Below are 25,977 nucleotides of genomic sequence, written 5' to 3'. Positions count from 1 at the left end.
GCCACCTTCCCAATTTTCTTATTTCCTGTATCACTGCTATTCTCCAAGTTGCCCAAAACCAAAATTTTAGTTCTCTGAGATTTCTCTGTCTTCTCTACCTTGTAAGCTTCTTCATTACCCTAACCTGTCAATTGTTCCTTTAGGGATCCCCACATGACTCATATTTCATTCCAACCCCTCATCATCCACTTGTTCAGTTAGCCTGCAAATAGTTACTGGACATCTACTATGTGTCAGGCTCTGTGCTAGGCACTAAGGGTACACTGGTGAGCAAAGAAAGAGGCGGTCCTTGCCCACATGGTGTAGTGAGGAAGACAGTAGTAATAAACACACACCAATGTAAAACTGCAGATATGACAAGGGCGATGAAGAAGAAGTCTAAGCTGTCGTAAGAGCCTAGAACAGATTGGTTTGGCCCAGTCATGGACGCAAAGAGAGGTAGCAGGCTTCCCTGAGGAAGTGACGCATGAGCTTAGATCTGAAGGATGAGGAGGAGCTAATCAAATGAAGGAGGATGGGAAGAACATTCCAAGTACAGGTAGCAGCATAGGCAGTGGTCTTGTGGGAGGACAGAGAAGACCGAATACTGGATGACTAAAATGAGGCTAGTGGGCTGAAGCCCAAGGAACAAAGGAGAAACTTCACACAAAGCAAAGCTGGACAGGTAGGTAGGGACCAAACTGTGTATAGCTTTATAAGCTCTATTAAGAAACATATTTGGTTTTAATCCTAGGAGTAATGGAAGGCCACTAAAGGGAGCTAAATGTGTGTGTGTGTGTGTGTGTGTGTGTGTGTGTGTGTGTGTGACATCATCAAATCTGCATTTCAAGAAAGATCACCCTGATTGACTTATGGGAGAGATTGGAGGGGGGCCAAGAATAGAGGCAGAGTTCAGGTGGGAGTCTGCTGCAGTGGTCGGGGTGAGAGATCAATGTTGGTTTGGTCAGGGTGGTAAGTGAGAGAGATGGAGAGAAACAGATGGAGTCAAGAGCTGTATGGGAGATAAGGGTTAGAGGACAAAATTATGGGTTGGCTATGGCAAGTGAGAGAGAAAATGAAGGAGATGGAGGGAGAGGGTTTTGGCTTGCATAACTGAATGCACGATGATCCCATCCACTGAGAGAGTACTGACAGATGACCCAGTTTGGAGAAAAGACAATGAGTTCAAATTGGGGCATATTGAGTTTGAGGGGTTAGTCAGATATCCAAGAGATGTCAAGTAAGCAATTGGGTATAAAGATGAGAAGCTCAGAATAGAGATCTGGTCTAGGGATATAACTTTGACATTCATCTGTGTATAGGTGTAAACTGGAATATGGAGGTGTGTGGAGAAACCATGGGGTGAGAAGAGAAGAGGTGCTTGGACCAAGCTTTGAAGAACTCTAATATTTCATGACTGGGTTAAAGAGGATGGGTCTGCAAAAGAGATAGAAAAGGAGTGGCCAGGGAAGTAGGAGACAGCACAAGAGCATGTTGTGTCATGGAAACCACTAAAAAGAGTATTTTAAGAAGGAAGGAGTGGTCAACATTGTCCAAAACTGTTGAGAGGTGAAGTAAGATGAAGACTGAAAAAAGTATCCATAGTATTTGTCCTTATGGAAGCCATTGCTGGCTTTAGTGGTGTTGTGCAGTGGAATGATGATAAAAAACCCAGTTTAATGTCGGCTAAAGAATGGGGCTGAGGAGGGTGGAGACAGCCAGTACAGATAAACTTTCTTTAAAGTGGATGTGATGGGGAGGAAGGAGATAGAGCAGTACCTGCAGAGGGATGTGGAACTTTTATTGTTTTTAATGTTTATTTATTTATTTTGAGAGGGGGGGGAGAGAATCCCAGGTAGGCTCCTCACTGTCAGCACAGAGCCTGATGCAGGGTTCAATCCCACGAACTGTGAGATCATGACCTGAGCCAAAATCAAGAGTTGGACACTTAACTGACTGAGCCACCCAGGCACCCCAGATGTAGGGTTTATATTTTTTATTGCCAAGAGACTGGAATATGTTTTAAATCAGGAAGGAAAGGCTCCTTAGGAAAAGGAGCCATACCTGCTGGTGAGCGATAACTGAGACAGTAGCACAGCCGAGGTTCTGATAACTTCAATTATTTTTTCCTGTGAAGTAAGGGGCACAGTAACTGAATAAACACGTGGGGGCAGAGTTTGATAATGAGGAAGGTTTTAAATAGTTATTGTAGAAAGTAGTAGCAAAATTTGACCAGAAAAAAAATAGGATGGCTGGGCAGTGTGAGAGGCTTATTTGGGGTGGGTGATCATGAATTTATAGAAATACTAATTCATTCCCTTGTGTGGCCATGGCCAGCAGCACTTGACCTCCACCAGCACTTGACCTCTACCAGCCTCCTAAAGAGTCTCCTTGCTTTCAGTGCCTTTCTGTTCCTACCCATCCTGTATATGCCACGAAATTTGTTTTCTTTAGAGACTGTCTTTATTCATCTCATTTTCCTCACTCAAGAATCTACATCCTTCACAAGGGTGGAGTGGTTAAGAACATGGATGATGGACCTTGGTTTGAACTCCAACTGTGAACGTGTAAAGTTGCTGATACTCTGTTTCCTCAACTCTAAAATGGGATTAATTGTAATATCTACCTTCTAAGGTCGTTAGGTATATTAAATGAGATAGTGTGGGGTGCCTGACTGGCTCATTTGGAAGAGCACACAACTCTTGATCTCAGGGTCATGAGTTCGAGCCCCATGTTGGATATAGAGATTACTAAGAAAAATAAACAAACTTAAAAAAACTATTAAGAATAAATGGGATAGCAGGTATCACAGTGCTTGGCTTGTAATAAGTGTGTAGAAGCTGCTATATTATCTTCTCTTACCAGTTTCTCCACCCTCCCCTTCAAGTTACACCTTAGTCTGACATTCTTTCCCACCCCCATTCCAACATACGCCCTCCTAGCTAGACTGATTTTCCACTACCTCCATAATCATTGCCACGTGCCTTTGATTCTCTACCCAAACCCTGTCATTTCTCAAAGGCCAACATCTTCTAGAAGAAAGCTTCTTCATTAGTCTGAAGCCTGTGTTGATCTCTCACTACACTGATCTCTCATTGCAATTCAGAGACATTTGGAACCTGATTATATTCCATTGTTCACTTTATTTATTTATTTACTAAAAACTTTTTTTCCATTTATTTATTTTTGAGAGACAGAGACAGAACATGAGTGGGGGAAGAACAGAGAGAGAGGGAGACACAGAACCCGAAGCAGGTTCCAGGCTCTGAGCTGTCAGCACAGAGCCTGACGCGGGGCTCAAACTCACAAACCGTGAGATCGTGACCTGAACTGTAGTCGGATGCTTAGCCCACTGAGACACCCAGGCGCCCCTTATTTATTTATTTTTAAAATAGGCTTCACACGTAGTGTGAAAGCCGACATGGGACTTGAACTCACGACCCTGAGATCAAGACCTGAGCTGAGATCAAGAGTTGGACGCTTAACTGACTGAGCCACCCAGGCGCCCCAAACTGTTCACTTTATTATCAGCTGTACTATTATTTTATTGTATTTCCAGTGTTTTGTTTAAAAATGTTATGTTACATTTTGTCTAAAAACATTTAAGTAATGTTAAGACTTTTCTAATATAAGTGTGAGCACTTTGCAGGAAGGAATCATGCTGTGAACAGTATACCCTTCTCACACGACCTAGAATAGCATTCATAATACTTGTTAAATTTAATTGACTTGAATTGAGACAAAATCTAGGCCCCAGTGGTCTTCAAAGTGAGGTGCACAATTCTAGGGGGCACACAGTGCATCAGGGTACAGGAAGAAGATATTATGAAACTTCAATTTCTATTTATTTTTATTATATCCTTTTGACATTTCTATTTTTGTGTATGTTTATAATGTACATAATACCAATTTATTATACATATATGTGTATACATTATTGACAAGTATACAAATATATATACAAATATATGTATATGACAAATACACAAATATATATATATGTATATACAAATATATGTATATATAAATAGTGAATGTTCAAGAAGTTTAACCTTGAGGTTCCAGATCAAAACATCTTCAATCTATAGTGCTTAGATGAGTAATAAAAAATTTGACCAAGACTGAAACCTTCATCTATGACAGTAAAATTTCTTTTGGAGCACTTATTATGGGCCAGGTGCTATACTAAATGCTTTATAGGCATTAACTCAATTCTCAAAACAATTTTATAAGGTAGGTGTCATTTTCTCACATTACAGAGGAGGGAATTGAAACACGGAGAAGTTAGGCAACTAGGTTACCTAATGAAAAATGATGGCACCAGGATTTAAAACTACATCTATTTGAATCCAAAGCTGTCCCTACTTTTGGGAAGATTTTTAACTACACAATCCAACTTCTTTGATAGATACAGGACTATTCAAGTTACCTATTTCTTCTTAAGTGAGTCTTGACCACTGGTATCTTTCAAGCAATTGGTCCACTTCCCTAAGCTGGTCCTCTTTTTTTTTTTAATTTTTTTTTAATGTTTTATTTCTAGGAGAGAGAGAGAGACAGCGTGAGCAGGGGAGGGTCAGAGAGAGAGGGAGTCACAGACTCCGAAACAGGCTCCAGGCTCTGAGCTGGCAGTCAGCACAGAGCCCAACGCGGGGCTCGAATCCACGAACTGTGAGATCATGACCTAAGCGAAAGTCGGACGCTTAACCGACTAAGCCACTCAGGTGCCCCCCAAAGCTGGTCCTCTTAATCAGCGTGTGATTCTAGCATGCGTCCCTCCTTTAGAAGTGCCTCTAAGTTTTAATGGAGACACTATGAGATGGATGTCCTTCCACTTGTTACTTAACCAGGGCATTTTGAGAACAATACAGAGATTTTAGAAAGTAGAAAATTATCTGAAGAAAAGCCAAGTCATCAAGAGATTTGATTAAAGCCAAGTCATCAAGAGATTTGATTGTATCTGATACTTATCGCCTCTTAAAAATATAAGAAAAAATTATAGAGCTCTTTCTAACAGAATTGTCTCTGATTTCCAAAGCTGAATCCAAGGTAACACATGCTTTCTAATTTTTCAGTTGTTTATGAAAATATAACAATTCAAGAAATGAGTACAACTCATTCTCAGCAAATGGATTTGACATCTCCGTCCCAAGTTATTGGACTAAAACCGCAAGAGACAGAATATTCTTCTACAGCGATGTTTAAAAGCAAGCCTGTATTTGCAACTGGTTATGCAACCATATCATATCCCAGTACAGCATCTCCACCTCTGGAAAGAGTGACTGCCCCTCAATATTTAAAGACGTCCACAGCTGAGACAGCTAGATTCACGGCCGACATTTTGTCTACGTCTGCATCCGCCACTCTGCCTACCAAGAGTACCTCCACAGGCCCTACTACCAATTCCATGAAAATAACCAAATCCCCATCTTCAGAGAGCACAAGGACAACAAAAATGGCTGAAGCCATTGCTACCGAGACGTTTCATCCAACCACAGCTCCTAATTTTCCGTACACATCTGGATTTACCAAGAATTCAATTATACCCAAAACTTCTGTGGCTGAATCTCAGTCAGCCATTATGAAGACAACACCTTTATTCTCATCTGTTGAGTCGGCACCCATATCTACAACATCCTGGCCCAAACAGAAATCCACAGGTATTGAGGCACTTTCCATCTTCACAGCTAGCCAGGAAGTTCTTGCATCTACAGATGCTGGGACGGTACCTCGGGCCACAGTGGAACAGACTTCAGCTACAACTGCTCATGTTGGGACTCTATCAGCATTCCCACCTGGGTCTGTGCTCATCTCCACAGTTGCTCCAGGGCAGTCTGTATTTCCTAGAAATCAGACAGCACCCACGTTGGCAACAACTGACACAGAAATAACATCTACAGTTCATTCAAAACCACTCCCAACGAGGCCTGTTGAGAAGACACCTATGCTAAGAACAGCTGAGGCAGAATTGACATCTACAGATTTCCAGGACGTCTCTTCACCCAGAACAGAGGGTACGGCATCTACCTTCATACCAGCAAAGTCCTCTTCTATGGCCCTTTCGTTCAGTACATCCTCTCCGTTCACCAGAGCTCAGAATGTACACACAGTTAGTGATGCTGAGACTACACATACAGCTTCGACTCCTGGGGTCACACTTGCACCCATGGTGCCTGAAACTATGCTTCCCCCCACAACCCCTGGGCCAATATATACCCAGAAGACACCCACAGATGGTGAGAACATGCTTTCTTTGAATTCCACTAGATCAGCTTCCACATTCAAGGCATATGAGTCTGATCCCACATCCATAACTGGCGATGGTGCCCATTCATTCTCCACCAGTGAAACCACTTGGACTTCCAGGCCAGACCAGACCCTGCTGACCCTGGAATTCCATGGGAGTGCTTCTAACGCAGAACATTCATCCACAACTACTACCATTATTATCTCACCAGAAGCACCCTCAGCAAGTGGGGCTCCTACTATCGCTGATGCTATTATTACTGCGGATACTACTGCAGACAGATCCACAACAGCTCTATCCAAATTGACCACTTCGTGGTTTGCTAACTTCTCCACAGTTTCAAGAACCACATCTGTAACCACATTGCCTGAGTTTAAACTTACCACCTTACTACTAACAACTACCCCTACGTACACAGCAGCTGGAAGTGAGGTCCTTTCAACGCCAAAGGAGACGGTTGTTCCACCAGTAGCTGGATCTACTGTTGCTTACATTGAACCACATTTTTCTACTGAGGAGAGCGCTTCTGAGACCATACTAACAGAGACAAAGGGCACACTTGCACTTGGAGGGACAACAGCCCCCGTAGCAGAGTCCACAAAAACACAAAGATATGATGCTACTGTGACAAGGAAGGAAACAACTTCCCATTCTCTTGAGAGAAGGTCAACTAGAGCAGTGACAATGGATCTTTCTCCATTTGCAACAATGCTGGAGGCAACAGATGAATCTGCACAAATGGTAACAGCTTCTGCCACCACTTCCCCTTTTCCTGGTGTAGAAAAGTTGACTACCCCATTGGATAATAAAACTGCAACTACTGAGGTAAGAGGAAGTGGGCTTTCTACAAAATCGATGAAAACTACACCTGAGAGCTCATATGATGGAATCACAGAAATCTCTAATTCCACCCATACCTATGCAGCACGTTGGACTTCAGAGGCTCCCCCTGAGGAGAATCCAACTCCATCTCCCAGTTCAGGGAGCACACAGACATTCCCTGAAGCCCTGGGTGCTTCCACTGCAATGATTTTGGGGACCGGTTTTGCCACTGTCCCTATAGACATGACAGCTATGTCCTTGTCTGCTGGCATCTTGCCTCCACAGCCTACAGCTACCCATTCCTCAGCAGCCCCTGTGCCATCAGCTTCTGTGACCACAGCATTGGTGTCCCGTTTGGGTCAGACTGCTTCTGCACCCAGCGATACCGTACCTACACACAGACCCTCGATTCATACCACTTCTGAAGCCACAGTGACCTCTGTCAGGAAGACACCCATGACAGTCCTCTCTCTGACAGAAACTCCAGCCCCCTCGTGGAGACCCCCCACTCCTGTGGCAACTAAGGCCGAGACCACCCATCTCTTCACCTCAGCTGACACAGTAACCCCATTGACACCCACCCTTGTCTGCTCTAAATCTCTCTCTGGCAACATTCCTGTTTTGTCTTCCACCCATGTGATCTCATCTGTGTCTACACCAATAATGACCCAACCTGTGTCTCAAATGAAGGAGACTTCTACCCGTGCTCTCAGCCTTCCGTACACTCTCACCAGTAGTGGGGATGTTGTTAGCTTGGCTACTAGCACCACAGAAACCTCTGTTGTTGATAAGAGCACGTCCTCACACACCTCTACCAATAAGCTTACTACTTCAGTAGATGATCACAGTTTTCAGCCTTCAACACATCTGGGAAACACACTGGCCCCCACCCTATTAGTGGCTGATGTTTCTACCTTATCTTCTGGCAAAGAGCAGGTGACCACATCTCTGGGAAACACCTCTAGAACTATGGTGGTGACAGAAATGTCCCCATCAAAGAATCCTTTTATTTCAGACTCCCAGAGTACTTCATCCTTGGAAATGACAGATACAGGATTTGCTGAGAGCACAACAATTTCCAGTCACCAAACACCTTCACCTGCAGACTTCCCACTTACAACTCCACCTGACCAGATTTCAGCTTCATCTCCCACTTCTGGGAGTATGCAGACTACATCTACCTCTCCCTCAAGCCACACAGTAGATGCTCACATTCCAGAAATGTCTACCAGTCTTGGGAAAACAGCTTTTCCTTCACAAGCTCTGAGAACTACCACATTTCTGTCTCCTGAAAAAGAAGGCATGAGTGCCCTTTCAGTGTATACTCCCGGGACTGAGAAAATGATAGTAAGTGCCACCTCGGTGACTCCCACTTTCTCCTACCATCAGGATACTTCATTTGTAGGTACCATAACTTCCAGGACAACCAGAATATCAAATCCTGTAAACATCAACACAACTCTGTCAAACTTGCTTTCCTCTAAGATTCAAACTGAGATGACTTCAGTTGCCTCTCCCATTTCTGAAAGCACACAGACCTCCCCTGAGTTCCTGCCTTTTTCTACAACTGGACTATCTAGTGCGAGTTTTACACTTGTCTCTACTGGCGGGATCACTACAGCCCTTTCTGCTCCAAATGCACCAACGGCACTTCTTGGGAAAACCTCAATGGCAACCTCCATTCCTATCTACCAGATGTCCTCACAGCCAGTTAGTGCCACTGCCTTTGGCTCCAAAAAAGTTTCTGAAACTCCCACAACACTAGTTACTAAATCTTCTAAAACAGCGCTCCCAGATTGTTTGAAAAGTCCCTCCCCAGCCACTTCTGGGCCTATGTCTGAGATGTCCTCAGTGTCAGTTAATGGCTCTGCTTTGTCACCTTCAGCTGTCTCTTTTGACACTTCCGCACCAGTTGGATCATTCTCTTCATTATTGTCTTCAACTACCCCTAGGACTACCATGATCATACCAACATCTACACTGGATGCCATACCTAGGCCTACTTCAGAAAGCACACTGTCTTCCCCTGCTTTCATTACTTCAGAAGTGACAGAGGTGTCCTCCAGGATCACGCCTACATCCTTCTCCTCTCCAACAGAGTCAGCATTTCCCTCTGTGAAAACCATTCCAACCTCTCTTACGGCGGGGATAGCGGCTCCATCTGTAGGCACCGTTGCCTCCTCTCTACTCAGCTCTAGGAACACTGAAGCCATTTCTTCCATCCCAAAGACCACATTTTTGCCATTTCTAGCAATAACCCAACAGTCATCACAAAGAGATGAGATTGCAACTCTGGGCACGTTATCTGGGACGACCAATGACTCCCTATTTCCTGTAAGCAGCAGTAGAGTAACAGCTCTCACAAATTCTTATTCTGGAACTGATGCCTTTGAAAGTGTGCTCTCATCTACTCCATCATATGATCTCCATACTTCCTTGAATATTCAGGTGTCCCCATCTTTGTCTAGCTTTAAGAGCACTCCTGGATACACAAAAAGTATAAAAGCCACCACTTACCTGTCTTCAAATACAGAAAAGATGACTTCTTTGTCAGAAAATACTTCAACAGAGGAACCAACAAAAGGTGCCACATCTGTGACTACTCCTGTTTCATACCCTCCATGGACTCCATCCATTGCGACTCCACCCTCTTTGACATCATTTCTTTTTTCACCTCATCACACTGAGGCCAAATTCTCTACTCCAAAGACTTTTCTTCCTCTTACATCCCAAATGGTCGAATTTCCAATTCTGGGAACAAGAACCACACCTAGTAACACCCAGTCTCTGTTTATGACTTCCTGGAACACACCCACAGCTAAAGGTTCTCAATTTCCAATTTTTGCCAGTACTCATATACCTACACGCCACAAGATGGAAACAGAGATTCCATACCTCATGCCTGGGTCTTTGTCAACATTCACAGCCCCTCAGACTGGTCTTGTATCTGGAGATGTTACGGCAAAGTCATCAATTTCCACGTCAGAAATGCTTCCTACCTTGGGGATGTCTGACAGTCCTTCATCATCAATATCTTCAAGATCTTTCCCTATCACTTTGACTGATATGAAGCACACATTTGAGAAAACAGCTACATCTGTAACTCCTAGGACCACACTCACATCGAATCATTCTGGTGCTACTTCAGGATCTATACTTTCAAAGGCCACTAGTTCACCCATGGTGGCTTGGATTTCATCTACTCTCCCTTTGGGTTCTCCACTGGCAACTGTATCCAGTACTCCTCACATTATAACTTCGTCTACAGTTGAGTTGTCAGAGTCCACATTTCTGACTTCTGACAGGACATCAACACCCTCATTCACTAACTTTACAACACCACCCTTTGCTACTGTAAGCGCCACAGTCACCAAAAACACTCCTACGCCTGCAGTGGGCAGTATCACTACTGGCTCCCAAACTTTTCTCCCTCTGTCTGTTAAAATCACAGATGACAGTGTATACATTTCCAAATCTCCTGGGGCATCTTCCAGAACCACTGTGACTGCCAACTCCAAGACTGTGTCTCAACCTCTACCCTCTGGCAAAATGAGTAGGTCACCTCCTGCAACTGACCACACCCTATCTATTAGTTCCATGCATCTGCACAGCGCTGCAGTGACATCTGCATGGAACAGAATCCCAGCTGCATCAGCATCCTCTACTTTATTTCTTCCTAAGCCCACACTGGATTCCCTTCCAAATATAACCACCAAGACACCTACTGCTACTGGAGCCTCATTTCCACTCACATCCACCAGAGTAACACCCCTTTCCCCAGCAACTGTGCCTTCACTACTCTCTTCCTCTTCTGGGACAATCTGGCTGGACTCCACAACTTCTTTTATATCTATGGAAACATCAACTTCACTTATTGCCGCTGAGTCCACAGGTTTGTTCTAGAATATGTGCAGCGTATCACTCATAGAATGCATGTGCAACAGGTCACATGTTCTCTAAGGTGGCCGTTCCCTGAAGGCAGAAAAGGATAAAGAAGGGCACAAGTGTTTCTTATCTGCTTCAGACAGTGGGTCCAGGGGACAGCTAGCTGGCTCAGTTGGTAGAGCATGTGACTCTTGATCTCAGGGTTGTGAGTTCGAGCCCCACATTGGGTGTGGAAATTACTATAAAAAGACAGTGTGTACAGTGGATATCTTGTCTAAACACAGTATTCTCCAGCCATCTTGCTTCTCTGCTTTATTTAAATATAATGCAAATGTATCTTTTCATTCAGTATGACATTTCTAAACATGCCTTCCATCGTTTTGTTCCTGATACTCTGTCTCTGCCATTGTGAACATCAGTCAGGAACTTTACCCTCTCCCAGTAGAGAATTATATGGCCTTAGGTCTGACATGATGACTGCAAACCATCAAATGCCTGGAGATATTCTAGGCTGCCTTTTTGAATTCCTCTTAAATAGGCCTCAGCTTCTCCAGTCTCCACCTCTGGCTGGCTTGGGATGCTTACTCATGGCCAGGGAGTATTTGGCTTCCATATCATTCAAATCTGGGATGTCCCTTCAACTTTTAACACTCAAAACTTGAAGTTTGATAGGACAGACAAGAGAAAGAGGGGTATAGAGACAAATATGAAGTAGAAAAGAAAAGCACAGGGAGAAATAAATATTTTCTCAGTGCGAATGATCTTGTGAGATAACATTCAACTTGACCATTAAATGGACTGGAAATGTGTTCACTAATGAAAATTGAGGATTTGGAAGATTTGTAGATTGTCCATCAACTGCATAGCAATCAGAAAACTGCCCAAATAATTAAAACAAAAGTGTGATGGCACATCTGTTTTGCTTTTGGGTATGGAGCCAATGTGCTGTCTCTCGACCTTGGAGGTAAATTAAGCAAAATTTAAGAATGAGACTTCACTGTTGGTCTCTCAAAACTGACAAGCAATGTTGACCAAATTTATGGAAGTTAAATTTCTTGAACTAAATGAGTGAAATTAATCTCATTTTTAATTACAGTTTCCTTCTACAATATTGAAATGAGCTTCTCTGTCTTTAATGAAGAGCCAAGGATCCCTATTACCAGTGTTGTAAATGAACTTGCAGAAAACTGGGTAAAATAATCTTTTAAATATTTATGGTACATATAAAATCTGTGACTATATATATGTGCATATATATATATGATGGACGGAGTAGCTTAAAAGTAGGTTTTAACTTCTTTCTACCCATAATACATTTTACAGCTAATTAGTTTTGAGTTTTTGCTGCAAATTTATCCACTCTGTTAAGTAACACTGTAAGGACGTATGTGGTCTGTCTTTCATAGTGTCAGTGCCGAAAGCTTTTATGGGATGTCATTATTTTAATTTGTTTAGAACTGTACATTTCCCTCCGCCGACACACATTCTGGGCTTTTGCCAAATTTTCTTAATTGGAGAAAATGGGAGAGTAGTGATGACAAAGTCTATTGCTATTGTATTTAACTATGTTTGTTTTCTGTGTTTTTATTTTTTTCCTCTCCTACACAATAAACGTTTTACTTATCCTCACATTTTGCTGAAAATAAGAGTAATACATACTCTCTGTAAAAAATCCAGACACTGAAGTCCGTGCCCCAGAAGTCAAATGTCTTCTCTAGTACTGTTTCTTGTATTGAATCCTCTTAACAGTCTAGGGTATACTGACTGAGGGTTTTTTCCCCTATACCTGTGATAACTCTGATGCATGTATGTCCTTTTACAAAAATAATTGGAATCACGCACCTATCCTATCCTGTAGCTTGTTTTTTCTCACTTAACCATATATCTTTGAACATATTCCTACTGCAAATATAGATCTACCTCATATACTTTAACAGATACAAAGGATTTCACTAGATGGTTATAATATAGTATTTTTTTAAATTCCAACATCCAGTGGTGGACACTTACGTCACTTTTATTTTTTTTCTCTATTTGGAAACAATGCTGACAATAGGCCCTTGCAATAAATTTGGGGGACGCTTGAGGTTTTCTAGAGGACAAATTCCCAGAGCTGGGATTGCTGAATCAGAGCACATGAACATTTCATATTTAAACAATTTTTAAAGTTTATTTATTTATTCTGAGAGAGAGAGCACGCACAAGTGGGGGAGAAACAGAGAGAGGGAGAAAGAGCGCACAAGTAGGGGAGGAACAGAGAGAGAATCCCAAGCAGGCTCTGCACTGTCAGCACAGAGCCCGATGCAGGGCTCGAACTCAGAAACTGTGAGGTCATGCCCTGAGCCAAAATCAAGAGTCCGTTGCTTAACTGACTGAGCCACCCAGGTGCCACACATCTCACGTTTTAATAGCTACAGCTAGGTGGCCTCCCAGACAGGTGCTATCAATTTGCACCCCACCAACAGGAAATGACCATGTCTGCTTCCTGTCTTTCCCCATCGGCATTTCCTATCAAGTGTGTACGGCATGATTATAAGTGCTTGAAAATGGGTGTGCCTATTTGTCCGCCAGGGCTCCATAACAAAATACGATGCACTGGGAGGCTTAAACAACAGACATTTCTTTTCTCACAGTTCTGAAGGCCGGAAGTCCAAGATCAAGGTGCCTGTAGGGTGGGTTTCTTCAGAGGCCATGCTCCTTGCCTGCCCAATGGCCATCTTCTCACTGTGTCCTCACATAGCGTTTTCTGTGGGCATGCACACACACACACACACACACACACACACACACACACACAGATCTGGTGTCTCTTTCTTTTTCTGCAGGGATAGCAGTCCTATCAGATAAAGGCTCCACCCTTCTGACCATATTTAGCCTTAATTGCCTCCTTAAAGGGCCTACTCCCAGATATAGTCACATGAGGGAGTTAGGGCTTCAACGCATGGATTAGAGGGGACACTATTCAGCCCATATCAGTCAGTAAAATGTAAATTGAAAACCTGAGTGGAGCAGATGGAAATGTTGAACCCACTGGAATAATAAATGCTGGTTAATGATGACATTGTCTCTGGTAACTTTCCTGGCTGGATAGAGGAGTGAGAATACTAAAACTGATCTGTTTTGTCTCCTACAGTTGAATTCTATATTTCAGGACAGTGAATTTGCTCTTGCTAATCTGGCCATTCACATTAAAAGCAGGTATGTATCATCTGTTGTGGGTCGAAGGCAGTTTGGGGACGTTCTGGGTATGTTCCTATCCAGAGAGGATTTCTTTTTTTCCCCATCTGAGATTTGGGGACAGCATTTTGAGTTACATCTTCCCTTCTGAGTATAGACTCTCTTTGGAATAAGGAAAAAATGTGTATTATCGCTGTAGGGTGTAAAGCCAATGAGAGAACAAAACAGAAGAACATAAATCAGGGAAACAGTGGAATGAGATTCAGTTGCTTTTAATGCCCCTTTTGGCTTTAAATGCTCTGGTTCTGTGACTTTGGGGGAAAAAAATCCTGCCTTAGAGGCATTAGAGGCTAGGAATGGCCAACGTGCAAAGATTTGTAAGTCCCCTTATTTTCCGATTAACGCACTTTCAGGAGTTAGAATATTCCACAGGAAACCTGAAATGTTTAATGCAAGGAGTGCTCACTAGTCGAAGACTTGCCTGGGGCGCAGATTTGGGGAGGTGACACAGTGCCTTGGGCACTTGATACTGAGTAGTATCAAGGAGCTGAGATCAAAAAGAAAACCCCGCCTTTCCCCACCCTCTCCAATATCTGGTGTCAGCTTATCTTCCACATACTCCTAGATTTGGGACCGTACATTCATTAAGACAATGGGAGCCTACTCTACATACTGTTTTCCAACTTTCTTTTCATAGTCATTAAAATGACTTCTTTTCGCATGGGTGTGCGATGGTGTATTTATCCAATTACCTAGTGATGGACATTTCAGTTATTTCATTCTTGTGCATATATTTGTATGCGCCCTTGTCGGTACTGTTATGGGACAGACTCCTGAGAGAGGGGTTGCTCAGAGACTTACCACCATTTGGGTACTCAGATAATGACCGAGCTCTTTGGAAGTGTCTCCTTAGAGCCCTGGTATTTGAATTCCAAGCTGGGGGATTCTACTGTTCTGTCTCCCTTGTCTTTCTCCTGAACTTGTGTCCTTGTGTATTGGGCACTGTATTTCATTTACATATATATTTTTTATGCCTTTGATACAGAGACACGTCTGAGGGAGAAATAACCATGGATCAAACTGTAGTAAGTAATTTTTCAAAATAACTTGTGGCTCATCTTGTACCTGAATAGACATAAGGAAAGTAGTGCTTCTACGCAAGTGTATATCAAGCAAAACTCAGTTATGGTCATTGAGGGTCAAATTACATTATTTTCTTCGGCATCTGCACAGGAACCCAGTAAGAAGACCGTTCTCTGCTTTTCTGAACCATCTGTAGGGCAGCTTTTTTGAGGCATATTCTGTGGGCTATGGGAGCATGGAAGGACTTGGTGGTTATAAATGGCAAATGGGGTTTCCTGGCTGTAGACATCTTGCAAAAAAGCGTGGTTCTTCCAAGAGCGACACAATTGTTGGCAAGACTGGCGTTCACACAGTAAATCTGTATAGATTTGAAATCAGAGCGTGACAAAACGATCTCCAATCATCCTTGCCCCAATTCTCAGTGCTTATCCCAGTGCCTCAAAGTTTTACCATGTTAGACTCTGAAAGGATTAGTATGCACCCAGCCCATAAGGTATTTAAACATGAGAGAAATATTTTGATTATACAAAACACAGTCAAGCCTGCAGTGCGATCCAAATTATCTGCCATCATTTATTTTTTAAACTTAAAATATGTTTATTTATTTTTGAGAGAGAGAGAGAGAAAGAGAGCACAAGCGCATGAGCGAGTGGAGAAGGGCAGACAGAGAAGGAGGGAGAGAATCCCAAGCAGGCTCTGCGTTGTCGGTGCAGAGCCTGATGTGCGGCTTGAACCCACAAACTTTGAGATCATGAAACCGTGAGATCATGACCTGAGCTGAAATCAAGAGACAGATGCTTGGGGCACCTGGGTGGCTCAGCTGGTTAAGCTCTGACTTCGGCCCAGATCATGATCTCAGTCTGTGAGTTCAGCCCTGCATCGGGCTCTGCACGGACAATGTGGAGCCTGCTTGGGATTCTCTCTCTCCTCTCTCTCCGTCCCTCCCTGACTTGTGCTTTCTCTCTCAAAATAAATAAGTAAACTTAAAAAAAAAAAAAGAAAAAGAAAAAAAAAGAAAAGCTTTTTTAAAAAAGTCACTTAACTGACTGAGCCACGCAGGCGCCCCCTATCTGTCATCATTTAAAATACTTTCTGTAAAGAGCAGAGTCAGAAATTTTTTTTTTAATTTTTTATTTATTTCTAGGAGAGAGAGAGATAGACAGCGTGAACAGGGGAGGGTCAGAGAGAGAGGGAGACACAGACTCTGAAACAGGCTCCAGGCTCTGAGCTGGCTGTCAGCACAGAGCCCGATGCGGGGCTCGAACCCATGATCCGCGAGATCATGACCTAAGCGAAAGTCGGACGCCCAACCGACTAAGCCACCCAGGCGCCCCAAGAGTCAGAAATTTTTAATTTAATACCTAATAGATAACATAACCTGAGTAAAATTGCTCTCAAATAATAGGTGTAAAAGGCCTTTTGGTGACAATGTGGTCCCCAGAACAGGCTGCCTGGGTCAGAATCCCTGTTCTTGCACTTCCTGAATGTGAGACCCCCAGGCAACCTAACTGAACTCTCTGGGCCTCAGTTTCCTCATCTATAAAACGGGGATAACAATATTACCATTCCTCACAGGAATGTTGTAAAGACAGAATGCGATGATTTCTGTAAAGTGCTTAGTACAGGACACAGTAAATGCTTGGTGGTGTTCAAGACTATTTCATCACCATGTCAGCGTCTAGATCCAGAAGGTTCAGATTCTGTTCCCAGTTCTGTCAGCCGTGTGACACTGGGCGGATCACTTACCTTCTCTGAGACATAGCTTCCTCATCTAGAAAACGGGGAGACAATCCCTGCATTGCCCACACCACAGGGGTGACGTGAGGACTAGATGCATCAATTTTTTTTTGAGGGTGATTTGCAAATGGCAATGGGTTACATAAATGTAAAGCATAATTATGATTGCTGTTGTTAGCAATAAGCCCTGTACTCAATTGTAACATTTGTTTAAAGATTTCAGAGACAATGTACTTTTCTTTTGCATTATTTTGGAACAGAGAGAAGGGCATGGCATGGCTACAATTTTCTATGTACCATACAGGTAAGAACTGAGTTTATTCATAGCTGGTACATTTAGTTCTGATTTTCCTTCCATTTAATTCTGTATTTGCAGCCTCTTGGTCAGAGTTGTCAGAAGGAGATCAAAGTACCCGGTGGTTATTTTACAGATGCTGTAATTGGGCTCTTGCCTTCATGAGCTGCCTCTTTGTAGTGAAGAGAAAATGGGGTCCAAAGTGGTCCTAATTTGGAGACAGGGGAATAAAGTGTTTGTTGTCATCAAAAAAAAGTCCACAGAATACTGAGCAGGGAAGTGGAAAAACAATATGGAAAGTGGCCTCGGTCCTGTTCAGACCCGTGGTCCGGCTCCTCCCCGGAACATCGGCTGTTGTTGCTCTGGTTGATGCAACTCAGAGAGGCTCGTGGGAAGGTCACTGACATGTTCGGGGTGCTAAGAGTAAAGAGTCTGTTGCAGCGCAGGGAGAGGTCTAAAACAGAGGATATCTCTACAGCCCGGAAGCGTGAGAAGAGCTGGGAAGAGATGGGCTCTAAGTGGAAGGGTGGGGTGAACAGGGACCCCACTGAGTACGGCTTAGTGCGGGGAAGGCATGGATTAGCTTGGCCGCAGAGAGAAAGTTTTAGTGAACACAGGCACGTCGAACTCTCAACAGTTGTAGGAACCATAGGAAATGTGTGCCTAAAGAAGATGTATCTGCAGGGGGCGCCTGGGAGGCTCAGTTGGCTGGGCCTCCGACGCTTTTTTTTTTTTTTTTTTTAGTGACCATGCTTTTATTTTTATTTTTTTTAAATAGTTTATTGTCAGGTTGGTTTCCATATAACCCCCAGTGCTCATCCCCACAAGTGCCCTCCTCCATGCCCATCACCTCCGTTCCCCTCTCCCCAAACCCCATCAGCCCTCAGTTTGTTCTCAGCATTCAAGAGTCTCTCATGGTTTGCCTCCCTCCCTCTCCTCGCCTATTTCCCCCCTTCTTCTCCCCCATGGTCCTCGGTTAAGTTCCTTCTAATCCTCCTATACGTGCAAACATATGGTAGGGCCTCTGACTCTTGATTTCAGCTCAGTGATCTCAGGGTTCGAGAGTTCCAGCCCCATGTTGGGCCTTGCACTGACAGTGCAGAGACTGCTTGGGATTCTTTCTCTCTCTCTCCCTTTCTCTCTCTCTCTCTCTCTGCACCTCACCCATTTGCTCTCTGTCTCTTTCGGTCTCTCTCTCTCAATAAAAAAAGATGTATCTGCAAATAGAAATGGGGGGGGGTAAGTGTAGATAAGTCTGTGAATCTTAAAAATGCTCTGTGTTGTAATAGCAGAGAAGAGTGGAATGTTTGAGGACCTTGCTCCAGCGGTTAAGGTCAAGCACAGCCCTATTCTTTCATGACATACCTTTTATTTTTTATTTAAGAAATATTTTTAATGTTTAAAATTTGGTTTGGAGAGACAGAGAAAGACAGAGAGTGAGCAGGGGAGGGAGAAAGAGAGAGGGAGACGCAGAATCCGAAGCAGGCTCCAGGCTCCGAGCTGTCAGCACAGAGCCCAACGCGGGAATGCATGAACTGCGAGATCATGACCTGAGCTGAAGTCAGGTGCTCAACGGGCTGAGCCACCCAGGTGCCCCTCATGACATATCTTTTAGTGGACAGAATACTCGGGATACACTAGGTATTTGTGACCTTGGCTAAGTCTCAGTTCCCTCATCTGTGGAATGGGGTAATGATAACACTCTTCGTGAGGCTGTTGTGAAAATAACATGAGGAGTAAGACATGGGGAGCGAGAGTGCTAAAAATGTTAGCTACTATCATTATTGTTATCTCCATTATTTTTCTATTACAGAAATAGGCCTTCCCCAGAACACATCTTTATAGACTAATTCAGTGTGTGCCATTTGCCTTATTGCAGTAATGATGGATAAATTGGAGACCAGAAGGATAAAAGGTTTTCTCCAAAGTAATAAATCCTGAGTACTCCATCTTCTCTATTAATTAGCACAAACTCCCAGCGAACGCATGGCTAGTTGATTTTAATAGAATGCAAATGTTTCAGACTGGCCGTTTGAAAATGGGCTTTGAGTTGTTTGTTTTGCAGATGAGAAAATTTATCAGAAGATTCCCATACGCTGTCTTCCATCATTTCGGAAGGCTTGCCACTTGATGTGAAGTGTTGGGTATTTACAGGCTCTCCACTAAGTTACCTGTGTAAAATCTCAGCACCACAGGCCAAGCTGTACTCTGTTGATATAAGTGCGACATTGTTCTTTTGTCTCTGCTTCTTAGCTGTGTTTGTCAGGTCATCCTAAAGACCAATTCTCCTTTAGCGGCCGACGAATTGGTTAGCAGGATCAGAAGGAAAATACATGGCAACCTCACACATGGAAACTTCACCCAAGGTCAACTGATGTTGTTAGTGAAATCGGAACACGTCGCAGTGGAAAAACTGGGTAATTTTGGGTGGGGGTGGGATATTCCATATGCATCCATTCCCTGTATTATAAAGCTCATAGTGCGTGTGTAGGAAGACATCCTGAGTTTTGAGGGGGAGAGGCATTGTCTTCACGTTCCTTTCCTCATCCATGGTGCTCACGAGCCCTGACAACCTTTCTACTGGGAAGAGCTTATAAGAATATGGGAGGGCCACCAGAGACCATTGGACACCAGCAGTGGCCAGTCCATCAATGGAGTGGGAGAATTGTCTCTCTTGCATAAATACCCAGAGGACTGGGGATCCTCCTCCTTCCACACAAGAGATGCTCAATAGAAGCTTGCTAAATTATTGATTGATATAGCCAGGCTATTCATCTTGGAAAGTGATCTGGGAACAGTCAGGCCTTTCTCTCATGGGCTAGTGTAGCTCTCTTACTTTCCCCCAACAGACTGCGGTAAAAATAGCAGACTAACCTGGGTACCACACATCCACATTAGAATACACAATCCTCGGTGACAGACTAATCCGGTAGCAGAGGGCAGACTGTGATCCCAAGTGACAGAGGAGTAGAAGGCAGAGAAGGGTAGAAGCCACAGGCAGAGCCCACAGTGCAAATGGCACTGATGGCTGTCCTTACAGGAGACTGGGATGGCCGGACCACTCTGTCAACACATGAGGGGGAAGATTTCTGGAATCAGGGTCATGAGCCCAGTGAGTGGTCAAGTGAAAACTGAGAACTTACCACACACACTTAGCCCGGGTCACTTTTCCCTTAATGTGACCACACTTGGCAACAAAAACCTTGTCCTCGGCACTGTCATCAGAGCAGGGCTCCCGTGTCTAATACTGGCAGTGGTCGGTACTTGGAGTTGACTAAAACCAAATCCACCCCAGAGCCCATTAAGAAGGGAGGAACCATCCAGAAGGAGAAGTCAGCCTTTAGTCTCCTGTCATTGACAGTGGGTACCTCGGAAAGAGGGCAACTGGTGGGTGAGAGAGAACTTTTGGTTTTGGTGTGGGTGCCTTGAACTTTTTTTTCACTGCAAATGTAACACTTAAAAACCAAGACGAAAAGCTGTCCTGTCAACCTGTGCTTTTAATGAAAAGGACTACATGAGAGGTTTTACTGGGAGGCTGTCCTTTAAGGAAGGACAGCATTTCATGTATTTTCAGTGAAGCCTGGTTTAAATGGGCTGGTAGAAAAAGTTTTCTCTTTTGTTTGCTGTTGTTTACAGGCAAGATAATAATGATGGGTCGTAATGGAAGTTCATGACTCTTCTAAGTGCCTTTTGCCCTTTAAAATGTGCATACATTTTACAGAGCCCGGAAGTTGTGAAGCCCATGAAACAGTCTCTAAATACAAAGGGACCTATAAATGGCTCCGAACCAACCCTACTGAGACAGCCCACACTCGATGCGTAAAGAATAGAGATGGAAACGCTACTAGGGTCTGGTATGTATCGGCCAAGTTCTAATTGCTAATTCAGGTACTCAAAGATCCACCTGACTGGGGCCATGCTTCTGGGCAGACTCCTTCCCTCCCCCTTGGCTCTTGTCTTGCCTTCCTTCACCCTTTGGCCCCAATTAAGCATGCCCACGCAACATAATAACGTTCTAGGAGAATGTTCATGAAGGCAAAAGAGACATCACCCATAAACCCACCACTCGAGCACAGCTGTTTTTTAGGTGGGCATAGTTTTTCATCTCGCTGTTCCCCGTGTGCCTTTAAGTTTTATGGAGCTTTTATGCAGTGGGAATCACTGCCCTCCTATCAGTAATGTGATTTACCCTTTCATGCGATAATTGATCAAACATTTTTTCCGTGTTCTACATTCTTCTTAATGACCATTTCGAAAAATGGCCTCAGAAGCCACCTCATTGATGGGCCATAATCATCTACTAAATCACCCCCCTGTTCTTGCCTTATCATTTTCTTTCTTTAAATCATCAGTCCCTCTTCTCTGACTCTCTGCTGTTAATGGTTTATGCCATTAACTTAAGTAGGCAGTCCAGAAGGACGGCAGGTTTTGACAGAGGCTTAAAAGCTCTCTTTTGGAAGGCAACCTCTTGGACTGGGTCCTACACTCTTCCTACATCTAATCAAGTTAGCAAATCATGCTGGTTTTGTGATCACAATCAGAGCTCACATGAAGCCTTTGCTTTCTGGCCCCACCACCGCGACCCCGGCGTAGGAGGTCCTTACCATCATCCCTTGTCTACTTTCAAAGTAGACTCCTTGCCTTCCCCTGCCCTGGCTCCACATTGACTTGGGTATGAAGTCCAAACTCTTACATGCAGTACTCAAGATCTGTGGGCTCCATTTTTTCTCTGTTTGTGCTATTTTCTCTGCTGCAAGGGCCAGGGGGCCCTCCTCCATCTCTGTCCTTTTAGCGTCCAGCTCAGCTCAAAGGCTGCAAATGAGCTCTCCTTCCTTGGCGGTTTGACAGAGTCCGTTTAGTTGACATAGCTTTTCGTCTCACAACTTGCCTACTAGATGTAGTTACATCTACAGACTCAAACCACCAAGTTACAACACGCTCCTCCCGGGACCAGACCCTGCCGTGTTTGTCTGCACTATCAGAGGTCCTGGAACACAGTGGGTGCTCAATAAATGTGGCAGCTCATTTGAAATGAACTGGATCGAATTGGACGAGGCGCAGGGGAGGGTGGATGGTGAGGGCCAGTGAGCTACAAAGGGTGGTGTGCTGAGACAGGGACAGATCCTAAAATGAATTTCCTCTTACAACGGGGGTAAGAAGGGAAAGTGAGGGTAAGGAGCCACGTCCAGCGGGGCAAAATCTCTGCCTCGGCTCTTGCGCCACTGGACATCTCCATGCTTCATCTCAGACTCTCTTGCCTTTTTATACCTCCTGCATGGGGACCCTAGATTCGCTCGATCCCCAAGAGCAAAGTTTTCTTCGCTTTACAAACACTGGGCTCCTCCCTCTGCTCTCTCAGCCAGGAGAGCCCAGTGTTTGTAAGTGGGAGTGGGCAAAGGGGAGAGGCAGGCGGAAGACACAGCGCGCTCCTTCTTTGTTTGCTTTAAGACTATTCTGGCCTCGTTCTCCGACGAGAAAGCTTTTGGTCCCTCTCTCCTCTTTTTCAGCTCAATCAGTATGGAGACTGGCAAATCTCAGTGGGAAAAACCAAAGTTGAAACAGTGCAAACTGCTTCAAGGACTTCCTGATAAGATTGTGGATCTAACTAACATTACTATAAGTGATGGTAAGACTGTTCTGTCCACATTAGTGAAATAAGGGAACCTCCATCTGTCTGCCTGACCTGAGGCCAGAGGGGGTACAGGCAAGCCCCGTGGAGGAAAATTCTACCTTATGACCACCCAGTTTCAGAAACAAGGTAGTTCACATTGGTGGAGGTGGAAGTGGGGCATGCTAAGTTAGGATTCTCAGTGTTTGTTTGTTTGTTTTTGCTTTATAGTGTTTTTTATTTTATAATTTTGGACTAATTATTACTTTTCACTTTAAAATAGTTTTAAGGGGCACCTGGGTGGCTCAGTCGGTTGAGCATCCGACTCTTGATTTCAGCTCAGGTCATGATCCCAGGGTCGTGAGATTGAGCCTCGCATTGAGCTCTGAACTGGGGACACCAAGCCTGCTTGGGACTCTCTCTCTCCTTTTCTCTTTACCCTTTCCCCACTTGTGCTCTCTCTAGCTCTCTCAAAATAAATAAATTAAAAAAACAGCTTTAATAGGTAATTCTTCACATAGTTCAATATTGCAAAAACAGAAAGGCTGTACAGTGACACATCTCCTTCCCCTGTTGACCCCCATCATTCAATAAATATTCACAGAGATGTTCTATGTATTTACAAGGAAATTTACATGCACGCACACACACACACACCATATATTTGCATATACATGTGTATTCTCTATGCTGTTCTGCATCTTGCTTTTTTCTCTTAACAATATATTGAAGAAATTATCGTTTTGTGAAATGGAGAGCTTCCTCATGCTTTTTATCACTGCGTTATATTACACTGCATGCACATGCCATAATTTATTTCTTTTAACCTGTTTCCTATGGGAGGGCACTTCCACTGTCAATAACACTTTGTTTTTACAAAACTGTTGTAATGGATATTGTCCACATGTCATTTTACATGAGTGGCGTATACTTGAAGGATAAATTCCTAAAAGTAGAATTGCCAGGCAATACTTCTGATGGTGTTAAAATGCTGTCTGTAATGGTTACACCAGTTATACTCCCACTTGCAAAATGTGACAGTGTCTGCTTTGGGGCACCTGGGTGGCTCTGTCAGTTGAGCGTCTGACTTGAGCTCAGGTCATGATCTGGCAGGTGTGAGTTCGAGCCCCACATTGGGCTCGCTGTTGTCGGTGCAGAGCTCACTTCAGACCCTCTGCCCCCCTCTCTCTCTGCCCCTCCCCTGCTTGTGCTCTCTCAAAAATAAATAAACATTTAAAGAAAGAAAGTGCCTGTCTCAAAATACCTTCATTAACACAGCAAGCTATCAAACTTTTGGATCTCTGGGGGCGCCTGGGTGACTCAGTTGGTTAAGCATCCGACCTTGGCTCAGGTCATGATCTCACAGTTCATGAGTTCAAGCCCCGCATTGGGCTCTGTGCTGACAGCTCAGAGCCTGGAGCCTGCTTTGGATTCTGTGTGTGTGTGTCTCTCTCTCTGCCCCTTCCTGTCTCACAGTCGTCTGTCTGTCTCTCTCAAAAATTAAAAAATAAAAACCTTTTGGCTCTCCAGTCATTTGGTAAGCAGAAATCGGTATCTTGTAGTTGAAAAATTTTTTATGAAGATATTCACATATCATAAAATTTTTACACATTTAATGGGCACAATTCCATGGTTTTTAGCATATTCACTAGAGTGTGCAACAGTCACCACTAATTCCAGAACATTTTGATCACTCCAGAAAGAAACCCCACACACATTAGCAGTCATTCCCTTCCTCCCATCCCTGCAGACCCTGGAAACCTCGAATCAACTTTCTCTCTTCTTTTAATTTAATTTTATTGTAGTAAGAACGCTTAACATGACATCTACCCTCTTAACAAAAAAATTTTTAAAGTAGACTCCATGCCCAGCGTGGAGCCCAATGTGGGGCTTGAACTCAAGACCTTGAGATCAAGAGTTGGACACTTAACTGACTGAGACATTCAAGCACCTCCCTACCCCTGACAAATTTTTAAATGTATACTGTATTGCTACTGACTATAGGTACAATGCTGTAAAACAGATTTCCAGGGCTTACTCATCTTGCTTAACTGAAACTTTATGCCTGTTGATGAGGAACTTCCCATTTCCCCTCCCCCAGCCCCTGGCCACCACCATTCTACTCTGTGCTCTTGTGAGTTCGACTATGTTAGATTCCCCATATAAATGAGATCATACTAGCGCCTGGGTGACTCAGTCAGTTAAGTGTCTGACTTCAGCTCAGGTCATGATCTCACGGCTCATGAGTTCGAGCCCCATGTCGGGGTCTGTGCTGACAACTTGAAGCCTGAGCCTGCTTTGGATTCTGTGTCTCCATTTGGGTCTGCGCTGACAGCTCAGAGGCTGGAGCCTGCTTCAGATTTTGTGTCTCTGTCTCTCTTTGCTGCTCCCACACTCACACTCTGTCTGTCTCTCAAAAATAACTAAACATCAAAAAAATTACAAAAAAAAAAAAGAGATCACATAATATTTGGCTTTCTGTATCTGGTGTATTTCACTTAGCCTAATGTCTCCTGGTTTATATATGTTGCTGCAAATGACAGGATTTCCTTCTTTTTAAAGGTGAATATTATTCCTGTGTGTGTGTGTGTGTGTGTGTGTGACATTTTCTTTATCCATTCATCTCTAGATGGAGACTTGTATTATTTCCACACCTCGACTATTGTGAATAATGTTGTAATGAAATGTGAATGTAGATATCTCTCTGAGATTGTGATTTTAGCTCCTTTGAATACATACACACAAGTGAGATTGCTGGATCATATGGCAGTTCTATTTTTAATTTGTGAGGAACCTCCATACTGTTTTCCATAGTGACTGTACCAATTTACATTCCCACCCACAGCGTACCAGGGTGCCCTTTTCTCCACACTCTTGGCGACACTTGTTATCTCTTGATTTCTGATAACAGCTACCCTGACAGTTGCAAAGTGACATCTCATTGTGGTTTTGCTTTCCATTTCTCTGATGATGACTGATGTTGAACACCTTTTCATATATCTATTGGCCTTTTTTTAGTGTCTTCTTCTGAGAAGTGTCTGTTTCTTTAGCCTATTTTTTAATCAGGCTATTTGTTTGTTCACTAATGAGTTATAGAAATTCTTTTTTTAAATTTATTTTTTAATGTAGGCTCCATGCTCATCATGG

The 25,977-nt window shown here is 43.6% G+C and overlaps 1 protein-coding gene across 1 annotated transcript in view; it reads left to right on the top strand.

Annotated features, from left to right (window-relative positions):
- ADGRG4 (adhesion G protein-coupled receptor G4) overlaps nt 1–25,977 on the top strand; it is an 88,305-nt gene that overhangs the window by 12,797 nt on the left and 49,531 nt on the right. Inside the window, exons 3-10 of the mRNA XM_039217135.1 lie at nt 5,052–10,937; nt 12,027–12,121; nt 14,064–14,128; nt 15,153–15,184; nt 17,171–17,231; nt 19,476–19,639; nt 20,944–21,076; nt 22,730–22,848. Coding sequence (XP_039073066.1) covers nt 5,052–10,937; nt 12,027–12,121; nt 14,064–14,128; nt 15,153–15,184; nt 17,171–17,231; nt 19,476–19,639; nt 20,944–21,076; nt 22,730–22,848 — 6,555 coding nt within the window. The remainder of the gene's footprint in view (nt 1–5,051; nt 10,938–12,026; nt 12,122–14,063; nt 14,129–15,152; nt 15,185–17,170; nt 17,232–19,475; nt 19,640–20,943; nt 21,077–22,729; nt 22,849–25,977) is intronic.

This window comes from Hyaena hyaena, unplaced genomic scaffold (assembly GCF_003009895.1).
Source record: "Hyaena hyaena isolate Hyena2069 unplaced genomic scaffold, ASM300989v1 scaffold_669, whole genome shotgun sequence".
Taxonomy (NCBI): domain Eukaryota; kingdom Metazoa; phylum Chordata; class Mammalia; order Carnivora; family Hyaenidae; genus Hyaena; species Hyaena hyaena.
This window is presented reverse-complemented; position numbering and strand designations above follow the sequence as displayed.